The sequence below is a fragment of the Toxorhynchites rutilus genome, chromosome 2 (assembly GCF_029784135.1).
Source record: "Toxorhynchites rutilus septentrionalis strain SRP chromosome 2, ASM2978413v1, whole genome shotgun sequence".
Taxonomy (NCBI): Eukaryota; Metazoa; Arthropoda; class Insecta; order Diptera; family Culicidae; genus Toxorhynchites; species Toxorhynchites rutilus.
Window position 1 is genome coordinate 306342135 of NC_073745.1, and position 22345 is coordinate 306364479.

A 22345-nucleotide genomic window follows, 5' to 3' on the forward strand; every position below is an offset into this window, starting at 1 on the left:
GCTTACTCCATTCGATACAAACATAAATATTTCAGAAATCTGTTGCGCGCTAGCGTTATTTCGTGCGAGCATGTGTTATCGATTTTATTGCCACAATTCGCGGAGGTGGAAAGTTAATTAAACCTGTCAATGAGATCAATTGATTACCGAGGCTGGTATGGAGCCATTATTCATCCTTGCCATTGCCTTCTTCCAGTCACACGAACAGTAAACCACACCGCAGTAGGTACACCCCTTTATTATTATGCTGTGATGGAATAATTTTAGCTAGGCTATGCTACCTACGCGACGACGATGGAAGCCTTTCTTGGATCCATATCTCACCGGCAGCAATGTGCAGCATTTGGTTTATGGAGAGTGATAAATTTGAGGTAGTAATCTAACCTGTTGATTATTGCTGGCCGTGCCAAAACTTTAGTAGGGATGTTTTCATTCGCTTCGTACCACTCGAATGTCCGAAAATTCTCTCTTTTTTTTTATTCGAAAATAACAGATATTGTTTGAACAATGCTTCCAACAGTTTTCTCTAATCACTCATCGGGTTACATGTTGGCGGCACTGTTAGCACCATTCTATTATCCATCATCACTCGAAAACGAATAGTCTTCATATTGTTGTGTTCGTCTCCGCCCATAAAAAAAATTACACGGCAAAAAGAATGTAAAATTTTGAAGGAAAATAAGAAAAATGCCGATTCCCCATATATTTTGCAGTGAAAAGTTTCACCTCCTGTTGATGGCATTGAGCTTTGTGTATCATTTTCCGTGAAACGAAGATGATTATGGATTTTCAGGTAAAATAAGCACATTCTAGAATGTAAAAATGTGGATGAAAATCTACTTTTTCGTATCTACTATGTATTCAATGTAACAGAGTGCCACATTTTCTACAAGTATTATCTGTTTGTGAAAGAAACCAACTTTTCCTTTGAAACATTCTTTAAAAATGTTCGATGTTTTTCACGTTTCAGGTTGATTCGTTTTGTTCAGTTTCTGTTGGAAGTATGCTCTTCTACATGAATCAGTAATACTTGAAAATTGTAATCGTGAAGCCAATTTTCATCCTTCTTCCAACAACAATTTTTATTAACTTGTGGGAAGCATGAAGACAAGGGACAGACAGAAATACAATCAAAATCGGAACAACTCGACGGATAGGAAGAAGTCACATGGTACCGGACGGGATGTTTATTGATTAGTATCCGTGTTGCTTTTGGCATGAAACGCAACGAGATTCAGTTATTCCGATCAATATCCTAGTAACTCGTCTGAGACCCAAATACTCATGCATAATTGCATGAACAGATTCAAATGATATATTGCTAAATGGGTACGAAACGATACGTTTGGAGGGAATCTATTTAATTATAATTAATACCGGATCGGAAGTGGATTAATTTTCTTCGGGTATTTTTCGAAGGAGTGGCTCCGCTGGATGTTTTCCGCCGTACCGAGTGATGATTTGAAATCGTTCAGTTAACTGGAAAGTTTGAAATTGAGATTTTTCATTCGAGTACGAGTAAACACATAAAGCAAAGCTTCTTTTCGGTGTCGATTCGATTATGATCCGATCGATTTTAGTAGAAACAATGTAAACAATTAGAGAATGTACTTTGAATGTTTTTAGAATCCCGTGTAACAAAAGCGAACACATTTGAAGATAAATGTAAGTTTTTTTTTTCACATAGCTATTGAAAAATATTAAATTCAACCACAACATACCAGAATCAGCGGATCTTCACAGAATATATTTGTTGTTCTCATTCAGCGACGGGCCAGGATGGTCTGAATTTTTATAAACCGACAGCGGATCGAATCGATCGTGAATGGTTTTATCAGTAGCGGCTCGGGATGACCACGTAGAATTCTGTCAATAGCGGCTCGGGGTGACCGCGTTAGATTCTGTCGATAGCGGCTAAGGAGGACCGCACGAAATTCTGTCAATAGCGGCTCGGGATGAGTGCGCAAGGTTTTGTCAGCAGCGGACCAGGATAACTGCGTGAGATTCCGTTGATAGTGGCTTGGAATGACCGCGACGGATTCAATCGATAGTGGCTCTGGATGACCACGTGGAATTTTCTCGATAGCAGATCGGGATGACCGCATTCATGCATATTGACAACGAATTACCGGACGATAAGTGTAGGACTAGAAATTTCGTGATATGTGAAACCAAATTTACTGTGTATTTCGTCTACATTTTTGGGATGGGGGAGGATGTGTGGCACATAACAATAACCTTGCCGATGTCGCCTGTTATGCCTCACAATAATACTCCTCCTTATATGCATATACTTGTTGCATATACACACGCACGTTACGCACACCTAGTTGTATAGCAGCAAGCATCGCCCCATCGACATACGATTGCCGGCGGAAGAGTGATTCGGCTTCTCAGAGCGAGTTGGTTGATTCCTCGGTGATAGATGTTACACAGTTTTGACAGCAGTTTGTTGTCGATCTTTTCGTGCCAGCAAGTAACCAAATAGAACACTGAAGCAGAATCTGAGGTTCTTACGAAGTACGAAGGATTTTTATTTAAGAGGACATCGACCCACCCAAACTGAAAGGTAAGTCGGATGCGGCTGAGATGAACATGGCCGCTTAGGTTAGCAAACAGAGTGTCCAAAATGTGATGAGTGGTTTGAAGAAATGGTCGAGATTTCATCAAAATCGGAATAATTTTGACGTAGGGCTACGTATTTGATTTCTATACTGGGGGACCACTCTTCGAAATTGAAAATGAAACTTGTAACGATTCATTAAGGGATTTCAAATGTATATCACGCAAAATGGTTATTGCGATATATGTTATGTTGTAGATCATAAGATAGGAAATTTATTCAGCAAATTTTTGGTTTAAAACATTAACAGTGGATATAGTAAATAAAGTTAGCAATTTTTGACGTAGGCCTACGTCTTTCATTTCTATACTGGGGTGTAAGTTCAAACTTTCGGAAACGTAAGCGTTACGCCAGAAAACGAGATTTTGAGCGTTAACAGCTCCTAAACAACTGAACAAAGTAGTATGATAAACAATTCATTCGAAAGATAAAATGTCTACGCGTTAATGTTTGTTACTTTTTGATCCAAAAATTTGTTTCAATAGCCCTAAAATTACTTTCAAAACAGGCTATTGAAATCACACCAATAGGTATATAAGTGAGTGCCGCTCGGAGATCCACTCAGTTATAATCGCGCAACGATTGAGGTACGATCGCTGGAATGGATGAATGTTTCCCTAACACAGACTTCTAAACCATGGAGCCAGAGGAAATTGACATTAGATGCAAGCTGTGGGTACTTTTGTACATTGGAATGTTTCCCTAACACAGATTTCAAAATCATGAAGCATGGGAAAATCGGCATTGCAAAATAAATGTGAGCTGCGGGTACTTTTGTACTCGCATGCGTTTCTGCAAATCGGAATGTTTCCCTGACGCAGATTTCAAAATCATGCATCTAATTTTAAATTGGCATAGAAAATTAGATGCAAGCAGCGAGTACTATTGTACTCGGATTGATATGGTATGATTCGGTGTAGTGGATATGATCAAAGTGGATATTATATTACATATCGTAGAAATCACGTTTTTCGCTCTGTAATTCAGAGGAGGAATTCATTCTTTCTCAAGCGTTAATAATCTTGCTCCGGATCAACGATGATTCCAGTTGTCGGGGCTCGGGGAGTGGGTACTATTTGCGCTGGGTAATTCCGAGGAGGAATCGTTAATAATTCTTTTCCGGCTAAACGAATTGGTATGATAATCACTTTATTCGAAAGATGAAACGTCTAAGATTTATATGCTTGTTACTTATTGATTGCTAAGTCAACGTTAGTCCTACGTCCACCTTGCGGTTATATCAAAGATATAACCCACTTCTAGTTTTTCATATAAATTCGGTCCAATCTGCACCCCTAAAATCGTGTTCCCGGGGGCGATCCGCCCCCACCGCACCTCCCAGACGACGCCACTGTTAACATCCGATTGAATCAATTTACCACAGCAGCTACACGAGCATCCCAAGAGAGCACTCATGGCTATAGGATACTTAACATACAACATGTGGCTATAAAGTTATTACAACCCTATACAAACAATGTTCCGGATAACGTAGGACAAACTGCTATTTTTATCCGTACTATATTCCTTTAGTTATAGATTTATTAGACATAGGTCTCTATCTATGTAGATCTAAGCTATTTTCAGTTGTATTCAAGAATGCACTGATGAATTATGGCTCCTTGTAGTTTTCTGCATAATTATATAAATAGAAGAAAAGGGTGGCAAATGACAAAATATCATATTTTGTGCACAAAAAAAAAAAACAAATCAAATAGTGTCGAGTTCCTAGTGTCCATGTTAGAATGTGTGTCCGGATTCTACCCCATTCTACCCGTTTGAAGGATATCAGTTAATATAAGAAACTGTTTTTCCAGGACCTCCATATCAAGCATCAAAAGAGTAAAAATCACAGATTTTGAAAAATGAAATTAATTCAAATGCAATTACTCCAAACAATCACAGTCCTACGTCAAGCTTCCGTCCGTGCCCCTAGGATCAGACCCATCTACATTTTTTCGCTCTTTTTCCTTTAAAGTGCAATAAATGCCCTTCATTTAGAGTACTCAACATTTTCATTTCATCAACATGGTTGCTTCGCGTCAAGACATCAAATGACTCAAGATTCAAGGAAGATTGTTGACTGCTCGCTAGCTGAAGCGAAACACTTCCACTGGGAACGTTAGTGCTATTCAAGAAGCGGACGGAGTTAGAGTTGCAATATCTTGTCTCTTCATGGTGTCCTCAGAACGAGCACTGCATTTGCATTTCGAACGGGTGATTTACGCAAGGAAAACTGTGATTGGTCACTAGCTGAAGCGAAATTGTATAATAAAAATCAGGCAAAACTTCAGACTTCGCAGTATCTCCTCTCTCTACAGTGTTCATAGAACAAACAATGCAATTGCATGTCGAGTGAGTGACTTGCGCGCGCCGTATTTTGATATGACAATTGTGCTTCGCTGCAACTCGGGAACAACACGGGATAGTGGAAAATGAGAATGCTTCCAATTTTTATCAATTTCAATTATTCATGAACTAGGGAATAGGAATTTATAGCATATCAAACAAATTTTAGAAAATTTACGATTGGTGATATGAATGGACCCAGTAAATCTTTGATATCCTGCTTTGAAGCAAATCGTATTCCACTCAAAGCGTTTTGTATCGATCGCAACGAGTATTAGTCGGAAGGGGTAAGGTCTGGGCTCCCGTGGCCGAGTGGTTAGCGTCAAACCTAACATGCCGGGGGTTCGGGTTCGATTCCCGTTCTGGTCGGGGAAATTTTTCTTCAAAGAAATTTCCTCTGACTTGCACTGTGGTCACGCGTATTCTAGAGCTTGCCACTCAGAATGCATTCAAGGCGTGTTATTTGGCATAGAAATCTCAACTAAGTACTAATGAAAATGACGCAAGTAATGCTACGTTGAGACGGCGGAGTTCCTCTAGGAACGTTAGTGCCATATAAGAAGAAGAAGAAGGTCTGGGCTAAAGGGCGAACACGAAATTATTGCGACACCGAAAATGTCATGCCAATTTTCTTATAATGTTTAGAATCAAACCATTAAGAAATCAAAAAATTTTAGGGTAGTTTTATACATTTATACAAACCAAACCATGAAGAAATCAAAAATTTTTAGGGTAGTTTTATACATATATTTACTTCAAAAATCAAAAGAAAAGTTAATCGATGGAGCCTTGAGTGTAAAATTGAACGCATTTTCGCTTGATGCCCTCCATCAAAGTCTTTACAGTGTCATCCGGTACCAGTTTCTCAGTTTTTTTCCATTTTGTTAACATGTCCTTCTCGTCTTTGACTGTCTTCTTGCTCTTCCGAAGTTCCCGCTTCATTATTGCCCAGTGCTGCTCCACCGGGCGCAGCTCCGGACAGTTTGGCGGGTTCATGTCCTTTGGAACAAAATGGACAGAATTGGCCTCATATCACTTCAGGACACTTTTAGAATAGTGGCATGATGCCAAATCTGGCCAAAGTAGCGGAGCTTCGTCGTGCTGCTGCAAGAACGGCAAAAGGTGCTTCTCTACTGTGCCCTTTGTCACGAAAGGCTCACTCCTCAGTTCGTAAGAGCAGATGGCCTGCCAAACGAGATATTTGGAGGCGAACTTCGATATTTTCTTCTTCTTAAATTTGTTGTCCACATGTCCACTTGCTCTTGCCGGTAAAAAACTCCAACCCCGGAATTTGCTTAAAATCGGCTTTTATATACGTTTCATCGTCTATCACACAGCAGCCATATTTTGTCAGCATCTTCTCGTAGAGCTTCCGTGCCCGAGTTTTAGCCGTCAATTGTTGCCGCTCATCGCGGTTTGGGAAGTTCTGTACCTTGTATGTATGTAGTCCAGCTCTCTTCTTTGCATTCTGGACGTAGCTTTGCGACATGCCGATCTTTTTAGCCAAATCAAGGCTTGAGACGTTGGGATTTGCTTTAATCATCCGCTTCACCTTTCCCTCCGTCTTTTTGTTCTCCGGTCCCGGTTTTCTTCCAGCTCTTTTGCCGTGGTCCAACGTCAACCGCTCCTGGAATTCAACACTCTGGAGACGGTTGAATGGTGAATGTTGAACACTTTTCCCAACTGCCGGTGCGACAGGTCAGGAAATTCCAGGTGTTTGGAAAGAATTTGTTCTCTCGACTCGCGTTGGTTCACCTCCATTTTCGTTAAATCGAAAAACACGACTTCGAGTTTGACAGCATGTAGACAATACACATCAATAAGAAAGTGTGCAAAATTTGGTTGTTTTTTACCCAATGGTAAAAAAGTTATGCCCTGTTGAATGTGTCGCAATAATTTCGTGTTCGCCCTTTACTAAGCGGTTGAACCAGAATTTTCCAAATAGTTTTTAACTCGCACAGCAACAAGAGGCCGTGAATTGTCGTGATGGACTATTATCGACGCGTGTCTGGTTGCATAATTTGGACGTTTTTCGGCAAAAGCTCGCTTTTAACGATTCAATTGTTACCTGTAGAAGTCTCCAATGATCGTTTGATCAGGTTTTAGCAAGTGTATCACACTTTCTCCATTCCACCAAATTATAACATTACTTTGGCATGAGGATATTCGGCTTCCGCATTGTTCTTTCTGGATGGTCGAGCTTTACAAATGATTTTTTATCGTAAAACTTTTAAATCGTCCAAATAATTCCCTACAGAATGTATCCGATGGTGCATGGAGTCACCAAAACTTACACAAGCATTCGATGCGCCTCAGCCGCACTTTTCTTTCAGTGGAAACAGAAAATCAAAACTTTCCGCAAATTTCCGATAATCGTCAATGCAATAAAAACTGAACCTGTTGTGCAAAAATTCAAAGACTTGTAAACAATATTTGGTTGACATAAGTCGACACTTCACGATTCGGTAAAAATCGGTCTTCTCCGTCGATTATTTATGTCATCTTGAGCCGTTTTGTCGAAACAGAACGAATCAAGTCGCACACCTAATATAAATTGATTTGCTCTTAGGTTTCGATTTGTAGATTCACACTAGACAGCGGTCTGTCAACACGATTTGTTAAAGCTGAGAGTTAGTTTTTAAATATTGCTGCTGTGCCGATTGCTTGCATCGCTCAGCGGAAGCATGTTTTTGCAATGGAATATGCGTTTGTTGAACAGAACAAGAGAATGGGAAATAAGGGATGGTTTTCCAAGAAATATACTTTCGGGAAAATTGAACATACCCACAATAGTCGATTTTCTCCGGTCCTTATTAACATTTATGGTGGGGGAGCATCTATAAACGATTACCTTACCTGTCTGCCCCTCCGAGTTCAGATCATACTTGACGATTCGTGGCGAGTTCCGTTCGTTGTAATAGAAAGACCCGTTGTACACGATGTGAGCGTTGCCCTATATTTCGGATGTGTTTGATGGGATGAGAAAGCGTATGCATGTAAGTAGGACTGCAAACGTTATGGTCATTGTTGTCTCTGTTGTCATAAAGTGCGGGGAGGGATGTGGTTCGGTAAGCTTGTGATCATAATTCTTGTCTTCCTTTCCGTGGACGATGGCGAGTTTTCCATGCTATGCTACGTCAGGCAACTCATCATTGTCCAGTCTATTATTCATCGGTGGAAAACAAGTGAATCAAATGAGATTATAAAAGCTTTCAAGGGATTGGCATTGTTTTGGGTAGTATCAATTCCGAATTTAACTATGAAATATTCATGTCCTTGCACGTTTTATCGTAATGCTGTGCACTAATCGCTTGTTCCTCTGTGTGATAATGAATATTTAAATTTGATATCCCCCACCCCAAACCCCACGCTTACCCGGAACGGTATGTCCAATCGGTACGTTTTAGTGGAAACGTTGTTACGATAAGTAGTCTTATTGGCGAACTCGTACAATCGACTGGTGTCGTTCTCCCGGGTGGCCCAAATCTTCTTCTCGACTGCATCGTTCCTCGGAGCAGCATCCTTCATCCACGCGCCGTAGTTCTGATCGGTATACTTGTGGTAGACCGGTTTGCCCACGGCGTATAAGACACAGTCTGTGGACAGAATTTAAATTGTTATTTTAGTGAAATGAAATTCAGTGATGGTTATCAATCGAGCGTGATAACGGTTGGGAATTCTCATCGTTGATCGGCATTAATATTCATATCATGTCGGAATAATCCGACGTGAAGAGCTCCATTGGATGACTGTAAGTTTAATAAGCATCCCCTGGTTTGAGTTTGAATGTAAGGCCGCAGTGTATGCCAAAGTTTGAGTAAAATAAACACCTAACTGCAATGTTTTCGAGTTGCATTCACGCTCTCCGATTCACAGTATACAAATCAATCAGTTTGAATCAATTACAAGATTGATTCCACCACTCACCTGTGGTTCGATTTGGTAGCCCGGCATAGCTAGCATTTCCAGCTTGTTTAATTTCCAGATTCCCGACCAGATCGTACAACGAAACAATCGTATCTTTGCATTTGAAATCCCTGTTCCAGATGGAAGCGAACGAAGAAAATGACAAATCAGAGATTCATCAAACATTGCCCCATCCCACCACAGCAAGGAATTTCATCTCACTTACCTGGGATCGGGACACTCGGGACAGGTCGTTGGTGGGCCGCATATTTCCTCGTACGATTCCACCTTCGGAGGCTGCTTGCCATACTCTTGCGCCTCGGCCGAGCTGCCCTTGCGATGAATTATGTACGGCGAGTGCTCCATCAGATGGAATTCTGCCTGCGTTCTGCCCAGCTCATTCTTGGCGATGCAGTGGTATTCGCCAAAGTCCGGCAGACGAATATTGGTGATATTTAGTCGCATTATCGATTTGTATCTGTGGAGGGAGAAATAGGCCGCTTTTAATGGTGTGTGCTGAAAGTGATCTGTTCAAGACGTTGATGGTACCCAGAAAACATTAAATCGTATAACTTTTGCGCATGCTAGGTAGCATATAGATTCGTCTCAAATCACAATCGTATAAAATATATCGAATATCAGTGTAACAAGCATCGTAATATCATTCTATACGGCTTACCCAAACCAGCGTTGGCAAAAGAATATTTTTGGCATCAAAAATGCTTTTTCGTGTGATGAAGGGTGAATTGCAGAAATGAAAGCACCTTTTTCAAGAGTGTTAAAATGTTTGTATGTATGAGGCAGACTTCCAATTCCCTCAAACTGAACGTCATCTTGGAATTGTACCCGAAAAAAAATGTTCAAACGATCATTCAACAGTATATCATATTAGATCGTAAATGAAGACATACTACATCGTATTGTGAATTCAACACCTCAGGATATGCGTAACGTATAAAAAGTGTCGACGTCTGGTGGTGATTCTCAATTAGGGAGGCAAATTTGTATCTGCATCCTTTTCGTATCATATGTACGAGTTTAAACTGTTTTAACGAGTTTTAAGTTTATTCCAGATAGCAGTGCGAGATAGCTGCTGATCGATAATTAAAAAAAAAGTAGTTCGAATCCCATCGGAGCAATTTTACTTACCCACATCACTAGAAAAATCCTCGGTAGAAAACTACCAAATATCATTGGTAATGCAAACATTAGTAGAATGTACAAATTTTTAGTACATATTGCCAACTGTCCCACATCCTTACTAGAGGTTAGTACAGAAGAATCCGTTTATTATGACTTCGCTTAAATTAACCCATAGGCGGCTATTATTAGGTAATTGCAGAACGAAGTTTTCATATAAAATTCTTCGTAAAATAGTCGGATATAATTACTTTAAGTACATATTTACATAAAAAACTTTTTTTTCACAAAACGCTTTGTATGACATCCGCTGGTGTGAAAAGCGCGTATTAAGGTGAGAAAAGCGCAATACAGAGGTAAGAGTTTTGATTAATTCTAATACGTGCAGTTTCGCCGAAAAAATGTAGCCGATATTGGGTTTGCGAATCATGGTTCTGTTTGACAGATATGTTTATTCGTACGGTAGAAAATGACAATAGATTGGTAGCATTTACCAAAAAAAAAAACGTTATATTTACTAATTATTTCTCTCAGTGTAGATACTATAAGTCGTACATTTATCCAAACTAATACGCAAGCATTTGTCATGTACGCTATACTTAGCAAACATAAAATCGTACAACAAGCGTATATACAGCAGCATATATCCCAAATTTTGGGTGGAATAAGATGCACCTAACTGCCACATACATGCAAAAGTGGAGACGAAATATATACATGGTATATCCTTGCGAATTTGCATGGATGAATAAACGATTTTTATATGCACCTTATACGACTATTATCATACGATTGCAGTAAGCAAACATGAAAAAAAAAACAAATGGCGAAAATATTTACGTTAAATGTTATTTTAACCTTACGAATCGCTATTTGTATATATGCAGCCATTCCATGCCAAACCGATATAATGGTTCTCAGATTTTCGTGAAAAGTGGTAATTTTGTTCTTTATCACAAAACATTAGACCCGTATTTTTATATTTATTTGTTAGGGTGACCATTTCCATTTTAGGGTGGTTCAAAAAATCAATTATTTCCATTTTTTCCCAATTTTTTTTTTAATTCATCACTTTTGAACCACTGAACCGTTTTAGATGATCGTCACCCTTCTCTTATATATGCATTGAGCTTCGATGCAACGTGATTCTCCGAGCGGTGCGAGAATGGGCATAGCAACAATATTCCAAGAAGTCATGTCATGCAAGCTTATTCTCGAATTGAATGGAATGGAGGAATGCGGCTTGTTGCATTAGAAAGTATATACGAGTAAAATCGACCTTTTTTATCGTTACATTGGTCACTTGTTTTACTATTTCCACTACATAACTATAAAGCCACAATAAAACATACGAGGGGATCATTTCTCCGAATTCGTGTAGGGTAAATGATTTTGGTTTGTCCGATTTAGGCTGTTTTCACGCAACTAGTAAATGCAAATCGATTTTTCTTCATGAAAATCACATGTAATGAAGATGAGTCTGGGTTTGTTGAGAAGCCCCAAGTCTCTAGTTGCTGATAATATCATAAGGCGTTCAAATTATTAAATTTTTTATGTGTTTTTATGTTTTTATGTGTTTCACCATTTTTGAATGGAAAACTCGAATTTTCAAGTAGATGTTGCCTTTCTCATTGCTTGAGTTTACTGTTATGTATGTGTGTGCAAGTGCTGAGTGTAAACCAAAGGTTTTGTATTTTTCAAGTGCCAAGTTTCTATAAGAAAGAAAAAGTTGTTTCCGTTGTTTTAGTTGTTTTGATCAAATAATTTGGAAAATGCCGAAAGAAAAAGTACTCACGGAGAGAAAAGAAAGATAAATCGAAGCTCTCTGACCGGGATAAGCGGGAAATAGCTAGAACAGCTTCGAATACCTCGAAATCACTTTTGCAAATAAAGCAATATTTTAATTTAAATGTTACGCGGGTGGCAATTCGTCAAGTTTTGGTAAAAAATCTTCACATAAAGAGGGTTGAAAAGGTTAAAGCTCCTCATCTTACACCATCTCACATCGGAAGACGTCTGAGTTTTGCCAAAGCTCACATGAACCGACAGTTGGACATGATATGTTGTGACAAAGAATGTTTCCAAAAGAATACATTTTACTATATACCATAACGAAAAGTTCTTCAATGTATAGGTTATCTTCACTGACGAAAAAAATTGATGGGTCTAAGCCTAGGGGCACGGACGGGATCTTGACATAGGACTGTGATTGTGTGTAGTAATTGCATTTAAATTGAGATTTCATTGTTCAAAATCTGTATTTTTTTCTCTTTTGATACATCAAATGGATGCCCTGGAAAAAACGCGACTACTCAAGCTATCATAATCTGATTTACGTGGGTATACCCTTTCGATCTACTAAATCAGCAGCCATTTAAATTCATTCATTGCATTTTCACATAACCAAACAACATACTCGATATTATGACATCCTGGACAACAATTACATAATTTGTTAGTAGTGAAACCTACACGATAAAAACATGAATTGAGCACAAATTGATTGGACAACGTACAATTTAATATAAAATTAATGCCTATTATCGGTAAATGGAAAATACTTCATTTTACGCATCAACTCACATTATGAGCTAACGCCCGAATTTAGGCAAAAAGATTGCTCGTTGCATCGAGGAGGAAGCGAGTGGATAGTGCAATCGAAGGAAAACATACCCAATTAAATCGTAAAATTGTTAACTTTCTATACTATATTCACTGTTCATGTTTCAAGCAAAAAAAAATTGTGGATAAATTTCCTGTCTAATGATATATAACACAACATATGTCGTAACAACCATTTTGAGTAATATGCGTTTGAAAACTCTTAATAAATCGTTACATTTCCGTAGAGTGACCCCCCTATATAGAAATCAAAGACATAGTCCTATGTCAAAAAGATCAATTAGGATGGTCCTGATGGTTTCAACGGGTAATGGCGTGATTTACGGAAGAAGGAACAGTATTCTCCAACCAGTAATTTTGGTGGAGGCTCGTGCATGGTTTGGGCGAGATTCTGTGCAACCGGAAAGCTCAAGATAGCTTTCACATCATTCAAGGATTACATCCATGTTCTGGAATCCTTTCTCCTACCGTTTTTGCGTGGATATCGTAACAGAAAAAATCGCATTCCAGCAAAACAATGCTACTATTCCTACCACCAAGGAAACTAAGCAATGTATTAAGGACCAAAAACGTGGCCGGCTGGCTCGCCAGACTCGAATCCTGTTGAAAATCTTAGGGGGATCCGTGTACGCAGAATCTACACTGAGGGAAAACGATACACCACGATTGAAGAGTTCAAGGTCGCAATTTCGGAAACATGGAAAATATCGAGAAAACCGTTCAGTAGAATTTGGCAAATAATATGCCAACATGAATTTTACAGATACAAAGATACAACATTCATTCACGCTCCGACCAGCTTGATGTGTTGACAAATTGACGTTGACGTTGACAGTTTATTTGGAGTGTTGTTGCTATGTCCATTTTCGCGCTGCTCAATCTCTCAACATTAATCATACGGGTCGGGGTTTGACTGAATGTTGTATCCTTCGCCATTCTCTTCTGTATGAATCACGCTTCGATGCAACGTGGTTTCCGAGCAGCGCGATAAGGGGCATAGCAACAATGTTCCCAGAAGTCATGTCATGCAAGCTTGCTCTTGAATTGAATGGATTAGAGGAATGCTGCTTGTTGCATTAGAAAGCATATACGAGTAAAATCGACCAAAAATCGTTACATTGGTCACTTGTTTCGCTATTTCCACTCTGTGACTATAAAGCCACTATAAATCAAACGAGGGGATCTTTCCTCTTAATTTGTGTATTCGGAATCGAAATCCATCCATTAATTAAAGATATATCAACGTTCAAAATCTTTCACTTTTTCCACCCGACCATTTCCATCTTAGGGTGGTCCAAAAAAACATTTTTTTGGCATTTTTACCAAAAATGACTATTTTCAAATATTCATAACTCTTGAACTACTAGACCGATTCAGATGATCGACATATCAAATTAAAGCCAATCACCTGTTTTTTTTTTGAAAAAAATTTGAATTCTGCTCTCGTTATTATTGATTGTATTCGTTTTTTATTGTTTTCTTAGTAGCGAGACCAAAGGCGCAATAGCTTTTATATTTTTTTCTGGAAAGCTGAGGATTTTTCACACAACATATCTCGAAACCAGGGAAGCGTTTTTTTTCGTTTTTGAGTTATGATTTTTCAAAGTTAGCCGATGGTCCAAAAAATCATTTTTCCACTACAAAAAATCATAACACTTGATTTAGTAGACCGATTCAGATGAATGACATATCAAATTAAAGCCAATGAGCTAGTCTTGTTTGAAAAAATACCATATTCTGAATAAAAATGATTTTGTTTTCGTAATTATTGATTATATTTGTTTTTTATAGCTTACATCGTTTCGGGACCAATGGCGCCATATTTTTTATATTTTTTCTGAAAGCTATGATTTTTTCACATAATATATCCGAATACCAGAGAGATGTTATTTTTCGTTTTTAAGTTATGATTTTTCAAAGTTAACATGTTTTCAGTTTTCGTTCAACATTTCTATGCGACTAAACTGGATGTATGTGATTATAATCCAATTAATCAAATGTGTTATTTTTCCAAAAAAAAAAACTAGCTAGTAGGCTTCAATTTGATATGTCGATTATCTGAATCGGTTCAGTAGTTCAAAAGTAATAAATTTTTGAAGAAAGTCATTTTTGGGAAAAAAAAAGGGGAAAATGATTTTTTGGACCATCGGGTAACTTTGAAGAATCATAACTCAAAAAACGAAAAAAACGCATTCCTGGTTTCGAGATATGTTATGTGAAAAATTCTCAGCTTTCCAGAAAAATATAAAAAACTATAGCGCCTTTGGTCCCGAGACTATGAAAACAATAAAAAAAACGAATACAATCAATAATAACGAGTGTAGAATTCAATTTTTCTTGAGGTGTATTATTTTTTCAAAAAAAGGTGATTGGCTTTAATTCGATTTGTCGATCATCTGAATCGGTCTTGTAGTTCAAAAGTTATGAATTTTTGGAAAAAGTCATTTTTGACAAAAATGCCAAAAAATGGTTTTTTTAGACCACCCTAAATTTGGCAAAAATGCCAAAAAATAGTTTTTTTTGACCACCCTAAATTTTTTAAATTTATTCTATTTATTTTTAATTTTAATTATAATTTGCGATAAAGAACAAAACTACCACTTTTGACGAAAATCTGAGAACCACTATATCGGTTTGGCATGGGATGGCTGTATTACTACAAGCTTGAACAGCGAAAGATTCGAATTAACTTCGAATTTCCACTCGGGGTCATACCCAACAAGCTGCAGAAATGTTCTGTGCATCTGTGCTATAACTCAAAAGGTGTCATTTCTGCCTCACTCATGCTTTCCTAGCGATACCCAGTAGCGGACCATAGCCCCAACACTTAACCGTCATCACCTAAGCCAGTCTCGTTTTAAAGCCGCTCGAGATAAAATCCTTTGAAGAGAGAGAGGGAGGGAGAACAAATCCTATTCAGAAACGTACATGTACCACCTGAAGAAGGATTCCCGAATGTGCCCAAAAGTGTCGCACATAAATACAAATGGGTTGAATTTTCACACGCCTTCAGACGGATGATGGCTTAGTTGATCCCGTTTTTTGTTGTTGTTGTTGTTGTTGAACACGATGTCAGACTACCCTTAGAAAAATCCTCGGTCGAAAACTACTAAATACATTTGGTAATGCAAAATTAGTAGAATGTACAAATTTTTTGTACATATTGTCATCAAACCCGCATCCCTACCAGAGATTAGTATATTTTACTCGATAACATTAGTAAGCTTGGATATTGTCATATCTGAAAATTGGTGAGAAACGCGCGTATTAACCATTTTCATTGTTCCCATAAGGCAATACGGAGGTATAATAAGGATATAATTCTGATACGTGCATTTTCGGCGAGAAAATGTAGCCGATATTGGGCTTCCGAATCATGGTTCTGCTTGACATATGTGTTTATTAGTACGGTCGAAAATGACTATAGATTGGTAGTATTTACCAAAAAATTCGTTATATTTACTAATTATTTCTCTCAGTGTAGCTGCTTCTAGAAGCGAGAGGAGTAAAAATATGATAAGCACGGATCTGCCGTCTCAAATATAAAACGGGCGGATATAACAGTCCAATAATGCGGAAGTGGTACACATCAGTTCTGTTTACAATGTCCATGGACAGAATCGCGACAAAGTGAACAATGCGTAATATTTTGAAAGGAGAAAAAAATCAATTTTAAAACTATGACTTTTTGTGATATGGCGTTCTTATGTTCCCTGGCGTGAAACAAAAAAAAAGACATGCCGAGCTTTCCCCACATGGTTGGCATTCATTCTAGATTCCAGTCTACTTTCGCTGTCACGGGGACACGGGGTGGGAACTCCACCTATCTGCACAGCCAAGCTTTGTGCGGAACCATCCACAGCAGTTTGGTCGTATTTTATGAGGGGATTAAATGTCGATTGAGGGCACGGAGGAAAGTGTGATCTGCTGGAATGTGTGAGAACCCAAGAGGGGTTGGGGTACACTGGGCGAGCAACGGTTTGTCAGCCGGGAGTAGAGAATAGAAAGCCCTCTATACCGCAAAAATTTAATGTTTTGTACGCCGAGAAATGAAAAATGACTGTGGAAAATTTCTGCTTTTGCTCTTTTTCAGAGAGGCGAACAATAGCCGAAGCTAAATTTAAAGTATTTTTTATGAGCTTACTTCCTTTTGTTAGCCTTACCCGTCATTGTGTGTCTCCATCTGGTATTTGTCTCCGGGCTCTAGCAGGCGACCTCCAGGTACGCGCTCCCAGTACTTAAGAGCTTCCGGGAAGGCTTCAACCTGTGGAAGGTACAAATGATAAATGCAGGGGAAACGGTTAGTTTAAAGTTTTCGACAAATGGTGTGTTTTGGTGTATTACTTCATGTTACATGTTTGCCAGTTTTTTTGTGAGTTGAAGTAAGTAAATTTATGGTTTTTTCTTCCCATCGTCTTCTGCATACATTATGGGATTTAAAAAATGTATCAAGTAAGTTTGTTGTTTTCAATTCCGTGTTTTGTTTCCAACTCTAAAGATAACCTTAATGAATATTTTGCTGTTTGATTTTCGAGTTTTTGAGCAATTTTAGGACACAGAGCAATTGAACCGAATTGTTAAAAATAGGGATGCCCAAATATGTCAAACAATTTATTTCTCAATTTAACTAACTTCTTTGTTCTACATTACCGCAGTTTAGATCAGCATTATCTTGCATAACCATTCGATCTTATAACATAGACGTCAATTGATATTTTGAACCATTCTTGCCCGATTCTTACCTAAAGAGATTCGGCATTTTTGTATGTGTAAACACGAATTTGTCACTTAAGGCTCAAATACAACAGTCATTTCTGAACGGATACTTTTTTTCTTCAAAAATCACTGCTTTAGCAGTCTTGTATTATGTTTGCGGTCATAGTCTTGTTGAAAAGTCCAAGAAGCATATTGAAGCATATTCAGTTCTGGGTAGACAGGAGTAATCGTATTACTTTGAATTTTAGGTATTAAACCGATATCTTTCGACAGAAACAACGTATCGTCATGAAGGAACAAAGAGAATAAATGAAAGACTTTCTCCAAATCATGCGTAGTGTAGAGCAGAGAAATAGATCTTCGAACAATTCACCATAAAAATAGTCACTTTTCGCTAATATTAGGCTGTCAAAAAAGTCCTGCGGTATTTTTTTTGAATTTTCATTTGTTCATAAAATTAAAGGGTGTGTCCTATCAAATTGCATCACAGAAAAAACGCTGTAGAGATTCGCCCAGTAGACCGATCCTTTTGAAAATTTTAGACAGTAAAATAAAAACTATTAAACAACTTTTGGCATTTTCTTTTCATTCATACTTCGAGCCCAAGCCCATATGCTCGCACCTTCCTCTTTACCCCGTCCATAAGGTTCTGTACAACGTCAGGTTGTAGTTTTTTTTTAAACAGAAATCCATTTTCTCTTGAAGTCCGCCTCCGAATTGACAACTTTTGGGTTCTTCCGGAGGGCCTGCTTCATAATCGCCTAATATTTCTATATTAGGCGATTATGAAGCTATATATATATTGGGCGAAGCTCCGGCGCGTTGGGCGGGTTCATTTCCTTTGGCACGAAGGTGACCCCGTTGGCTTCGTACCACTCCAACACGTCCCGTTGAATAGTGGCACGAAGCGAGATCCGGCCAGAAGATGGTCGGGCCCTCGTGCTGCTTCAATAGTGGTAGTAAGCGCTTCTGTAGGCACTCCTTAAGGTAAACCTGCCCGTTTACCGTGCCGGTCATCACGAAGGGGGCGCTCCGCTTTCCGCAAGAGCAGATCGCTTGCCACACCATGTACTTTTTGGCAAACTTGGATAGTTTCTGCTTGCGAATCTCCTCCGGAACGCTGAATTTGTCCTCTGCGGAGAAGAACAACAGGCCCAGCAGCTGACGAAAGTCCGCTTTGACGTAGGTTTCGTCGTCCATTATCAGGCAATGCGGCTTCGTCAGCATTTCGGTGTACAACTTCCGGGCTCGCGTCTTCCCCACCATGTTTTGCCTTTCGTCGCGGTTAGGAGCCTTCTGAACCTTGTATGTACGCAGGCCCTCCCGCTGCTTGGTCCGCTGGACGAATGAACTTGACAAATTCAGCTTATTGGCGACATCCCGGACCGAACTTCTCGGATCACGTCTAAACTGCTTAACTACGCGCTTGTGATCTTTTTCACTGACGGAGCATCCATTTTTGCCGTTCTTCACCTTCCGGTCGATGGTTAGGTTCTCGAAGTATCGTTTTAGTACTCTGCTGACCGTGGATTGGACGATTCCCAGCATCTTACCGATGTCCCGATGTGACAACTTCGGATTCTCGAAATGAGTGCGCAGGATTAATTCACGACGCTCTTTTTCGTTCGACGACATTTTTCCAAATTTACGAAAAATTTACAGTGAAGCATGGCCAACGTGATCTATACACTCTTATCTGATTATAAGCGAAAGCTGAAGATATAATTCCTAAAAATTAAATTTCTACAGCGTTTTTTCCGTGATGCAATTTGATGTGACACACCCTTTAGTTACAATCATCTGTTTTAAGTCAAATATGCGCCGTTTTGTTCGATGACTTGTTCCCAACGAGATGCCAACTTCATAATACCCCTGTTATAGAAGCTCGCTTCCTTATTGGCAAAAAACTCGGATAGCCAATTTTAACAGGCCTCTTTTGTGGCTAACTTCTGACTACCTAGCTCGTTCGCCATTCGTTCGTTCGACAAAAACAGGTGGTAGTCACTTGGTGCAAGGTCCGGACTATACGGCGGATGCAAAAGAACCTCCCATCCGAGCTCCCGGAGCTTCTGGCGCGTCACCAAAGAAGTGTGTGACCTGGCGTTGTCCTGATGGAAGACAATGCGGCCTCTGTTTATCAAAGATGGCATCTTCTTCATGAGTGCTACCTTCAAGCGGTCCAGTTGTTGGCAGTACAGGTCCGAATTGAGCGTTTGGCCATAGGGAAGCACCTCATAATAGATTATTCCTTGACAATCCCACCAAACACACAGCAGAACCTTCCTGGCCGTTAATGAGGGCTTGGCCACCGTCTGAGCCGCTTCAGCGGGCTTCGACCACGACCGTTTGCGCTTCACGTTGTCGTAAGTGACCCACTTTTCATCGCCAGTCACCATCCGCTTCAGAAACGGGTCGATGATGTTGCGATTCAGCAGCGATTCACATGCGTCGATACGGTCAAAGATGTTTTTTTTTGCGTCAACGTGTGTGGCACCCATACATCGAGCTTCTTTGTGAATCCAAGCTTCTTCAAATGGTTAATAACGGTTTGATGACTTATCCCCAGCTCTTGGCCGGTGCTACGGCTGCTACTATGCCGGTCTTTCTCGGCTAATTCAGCGATTTTGTCGCAATTTTCGACGACAGGCCTTCCGGAGCGTGGCGCATCTTCGACGACCTCTACACCAGAACGAAAACGTTGAAACCATCGTTGTGCGGTGGAAATGGAAACTGTATCGGGTCCATAAACTGCACAAATTTTATTGGCAGCTTGATATGCATTTTTGCCTTTGTCATAGTAGTACTGTAAAATATGTCGGATTTTCTCTTTATTTTGCTCCATATTTGCGACACTATAACTCACGAACGACTTAACCAAACAAAACACTGTTAAGGACTATATTATAGCGCCTTTCCAACCTTTCCAACAAGCTATAGTATGACTCGATACAATGAATACAACTAGAACTACGCGCTTACAACGACACCTCGCGGAAATACCGCAGGACTTTTTTGAAAGCCTAATATGACACTTTCTTACACACTGCTTTATTTTTATTTTTATTTTTGCCAAAGTTTCTTCGTCTCTTGTCATGAAAGCGGCCAATTAGTAGAATAATCAATAGAGAAATCTGGAATTGAACTCCCAACCGTTCGATTAGTGAGTGGCCCAGTAACCAGTGACATTTTGGCTACAGAGAGCCCCCAACATTTTGCAACGTATAACAGATATACAGGATCTTTCAGATTAAACGCTCACGCAAAAAAATCGAATAGCTTCTTATAAATTTTTTTCGCTCCGTCGATGGTATCACTGCATTTCCCACTTCGGGACGATAATATTCGGCTACTCGTTCAGTCTGATCGGATGGTTTTTAGTGTCAAGATTTACAATTTACAAGAACGTGTATTTTTAGTGAAATCGTATTACTCGAACAACCGAATCCTTAATGAAACTTTGTTCTCTTATGGTAAGAATTTCAACATTTCTCGTCGTCGATTTCTTCCTCTGGGGGTACGTGAAGGACCGAAGGACAAAATTTGGAGAAACTTGAAGAAGAAATAACTCGGATTTTCAACAGCAGCGATGTCATAATGTTAGAGTTGGGCATGAACTTTGGTCACCGTTAAAAACGCGTTATCGAAAAAAGGGGTGGTCACATCGACAATGTCCTAAAATAAGCTTTATTTTCGTTTTTATTTAAATAAAAATCGGTTCACTTTCGTAGAAGCTATTAAAATTTGTTGCTTGAACGTCCAATCTGAAATACCCTGTAATTGAATGCTCTTCTCTTCTAGGCCGCTGCTATTTTGCTATGCTAGATGACAAGAGAATCACAAAAAAGGTGTAGGGCTTCCGATGCATTGTTTCCCTCTCTTCGGGAACTGAACACAGGACGTAGAAGAAAAAAAAATATACAAAGAATGGATAATAGTAATTTTCACTGAATTGAAATGTGAATGCAACTATTATTCAATTTTGAATACATTGACGTAGGACTACGTCTTTCATTTCTATACTGGGGTGCAAATTCAAAGTTTCGAAAACGAAAACATTACGCCGGCGAACGAGATTTTGAGCGTTAATACCTCCTAACCAACTGAACGAAGTGGTATGATAACAACTTCATTGGAAAGATAAAATGTCTGTGCCTTATATGCTGGTTACTTATTGACCCAAAAACTTGTTTCAATAGCTCAAACATTTCTTTGAAAGCGAGCTATTGGAATCATAACAATCTAGCTCATTGATGATTATTGGTTTTGTGGTGATCGAAATGTGTTCCCGAACTCGGACGCACAATCAAGCCACCTGGAGAAACCGTTATGGCGAATACATGTAAGCCATGATTTCTTTCATTCGCTTGCCTTGCGAACGTGTTCCCGAATGAATAATCAAAGCACCAGGAGAAACCGTCATAGCGCACACATGCAGGCTGTGATTTCTTTTACTCGCTTGCATTTTTGGCAACACTGTAAAAATTTTGGAAATCCTATTTTTGTGTATTTATCTTTCTCAATAATTTTCCTCATGAACCAATCAGGAGCCGAGTTGCGAGTGGTCCGAGATCGCCCCTCTTTTTTCATGCCTCGGCTCAGATTCATACATATCCCGATTTTAACAACTCTACGAACGAACTTCGAGTTCGACCTGACAACAAGAAGTATTTCGGAGTTCCGGAGCAAAATGGGATATCCCACGGAGTAATCGAGCTCCGAGTTTAACATTTTGTTCTCAACTTAAATCCATTGCAATTTTCCTCAGACAAAATGCCAAACACTGGCTTCATCGCTTACAGGTGAACTATAAACCTGTGTTGCGCTTCCAAACCAACGATTGTGTAACGCTTGCATTAGCATTAGCATTGAGCTAGTTTCACAATATCGTAGGTGGTACGAATTCAAAACTGTTAAGTTAAAAGCTAGCCTCTATCCGTTGCTGATGATTAGTAATATCTCTTAGATGAAGGCATGCTTTCTCCAACAGTG

General features: G+C 39.3%; 1 protein-coding gene across 1 annotated transcript in view; it reads right to left on the reverse strand.

Moving 5' to 3' along the window:
• LOC129771392 (uncharacterized) overlaps window positions 1-22345 on the reverse strand; it is a 243795-nt gene that overhangs the window by 11103 nt on the left and 210347 nt on the right. Inside the window, exons 10-14 of the mRNA XM_055774991.1 lie at window positions 16804-16904; window positions 9105-9356; window positions 8900-9009; window positions 8348-8568; window positions 7829-7925 (exon numbers count right to left, since the gene is read on the reverse strand). Coding sequence (XP_055630966.1) covers window positions 7829-7925; window positions 8348-8568; window positions 8900-9009; window positions 9105-9356; window positions 16804-16904 — 781 coding nt within the window. The remainder of the gene's footprint in view (window positions 1-7828; window positions 7926-8347; window positions 8569-8899; window positions 9010-9104; window positions 9357-16803; window positions 16905-22345) is intronic.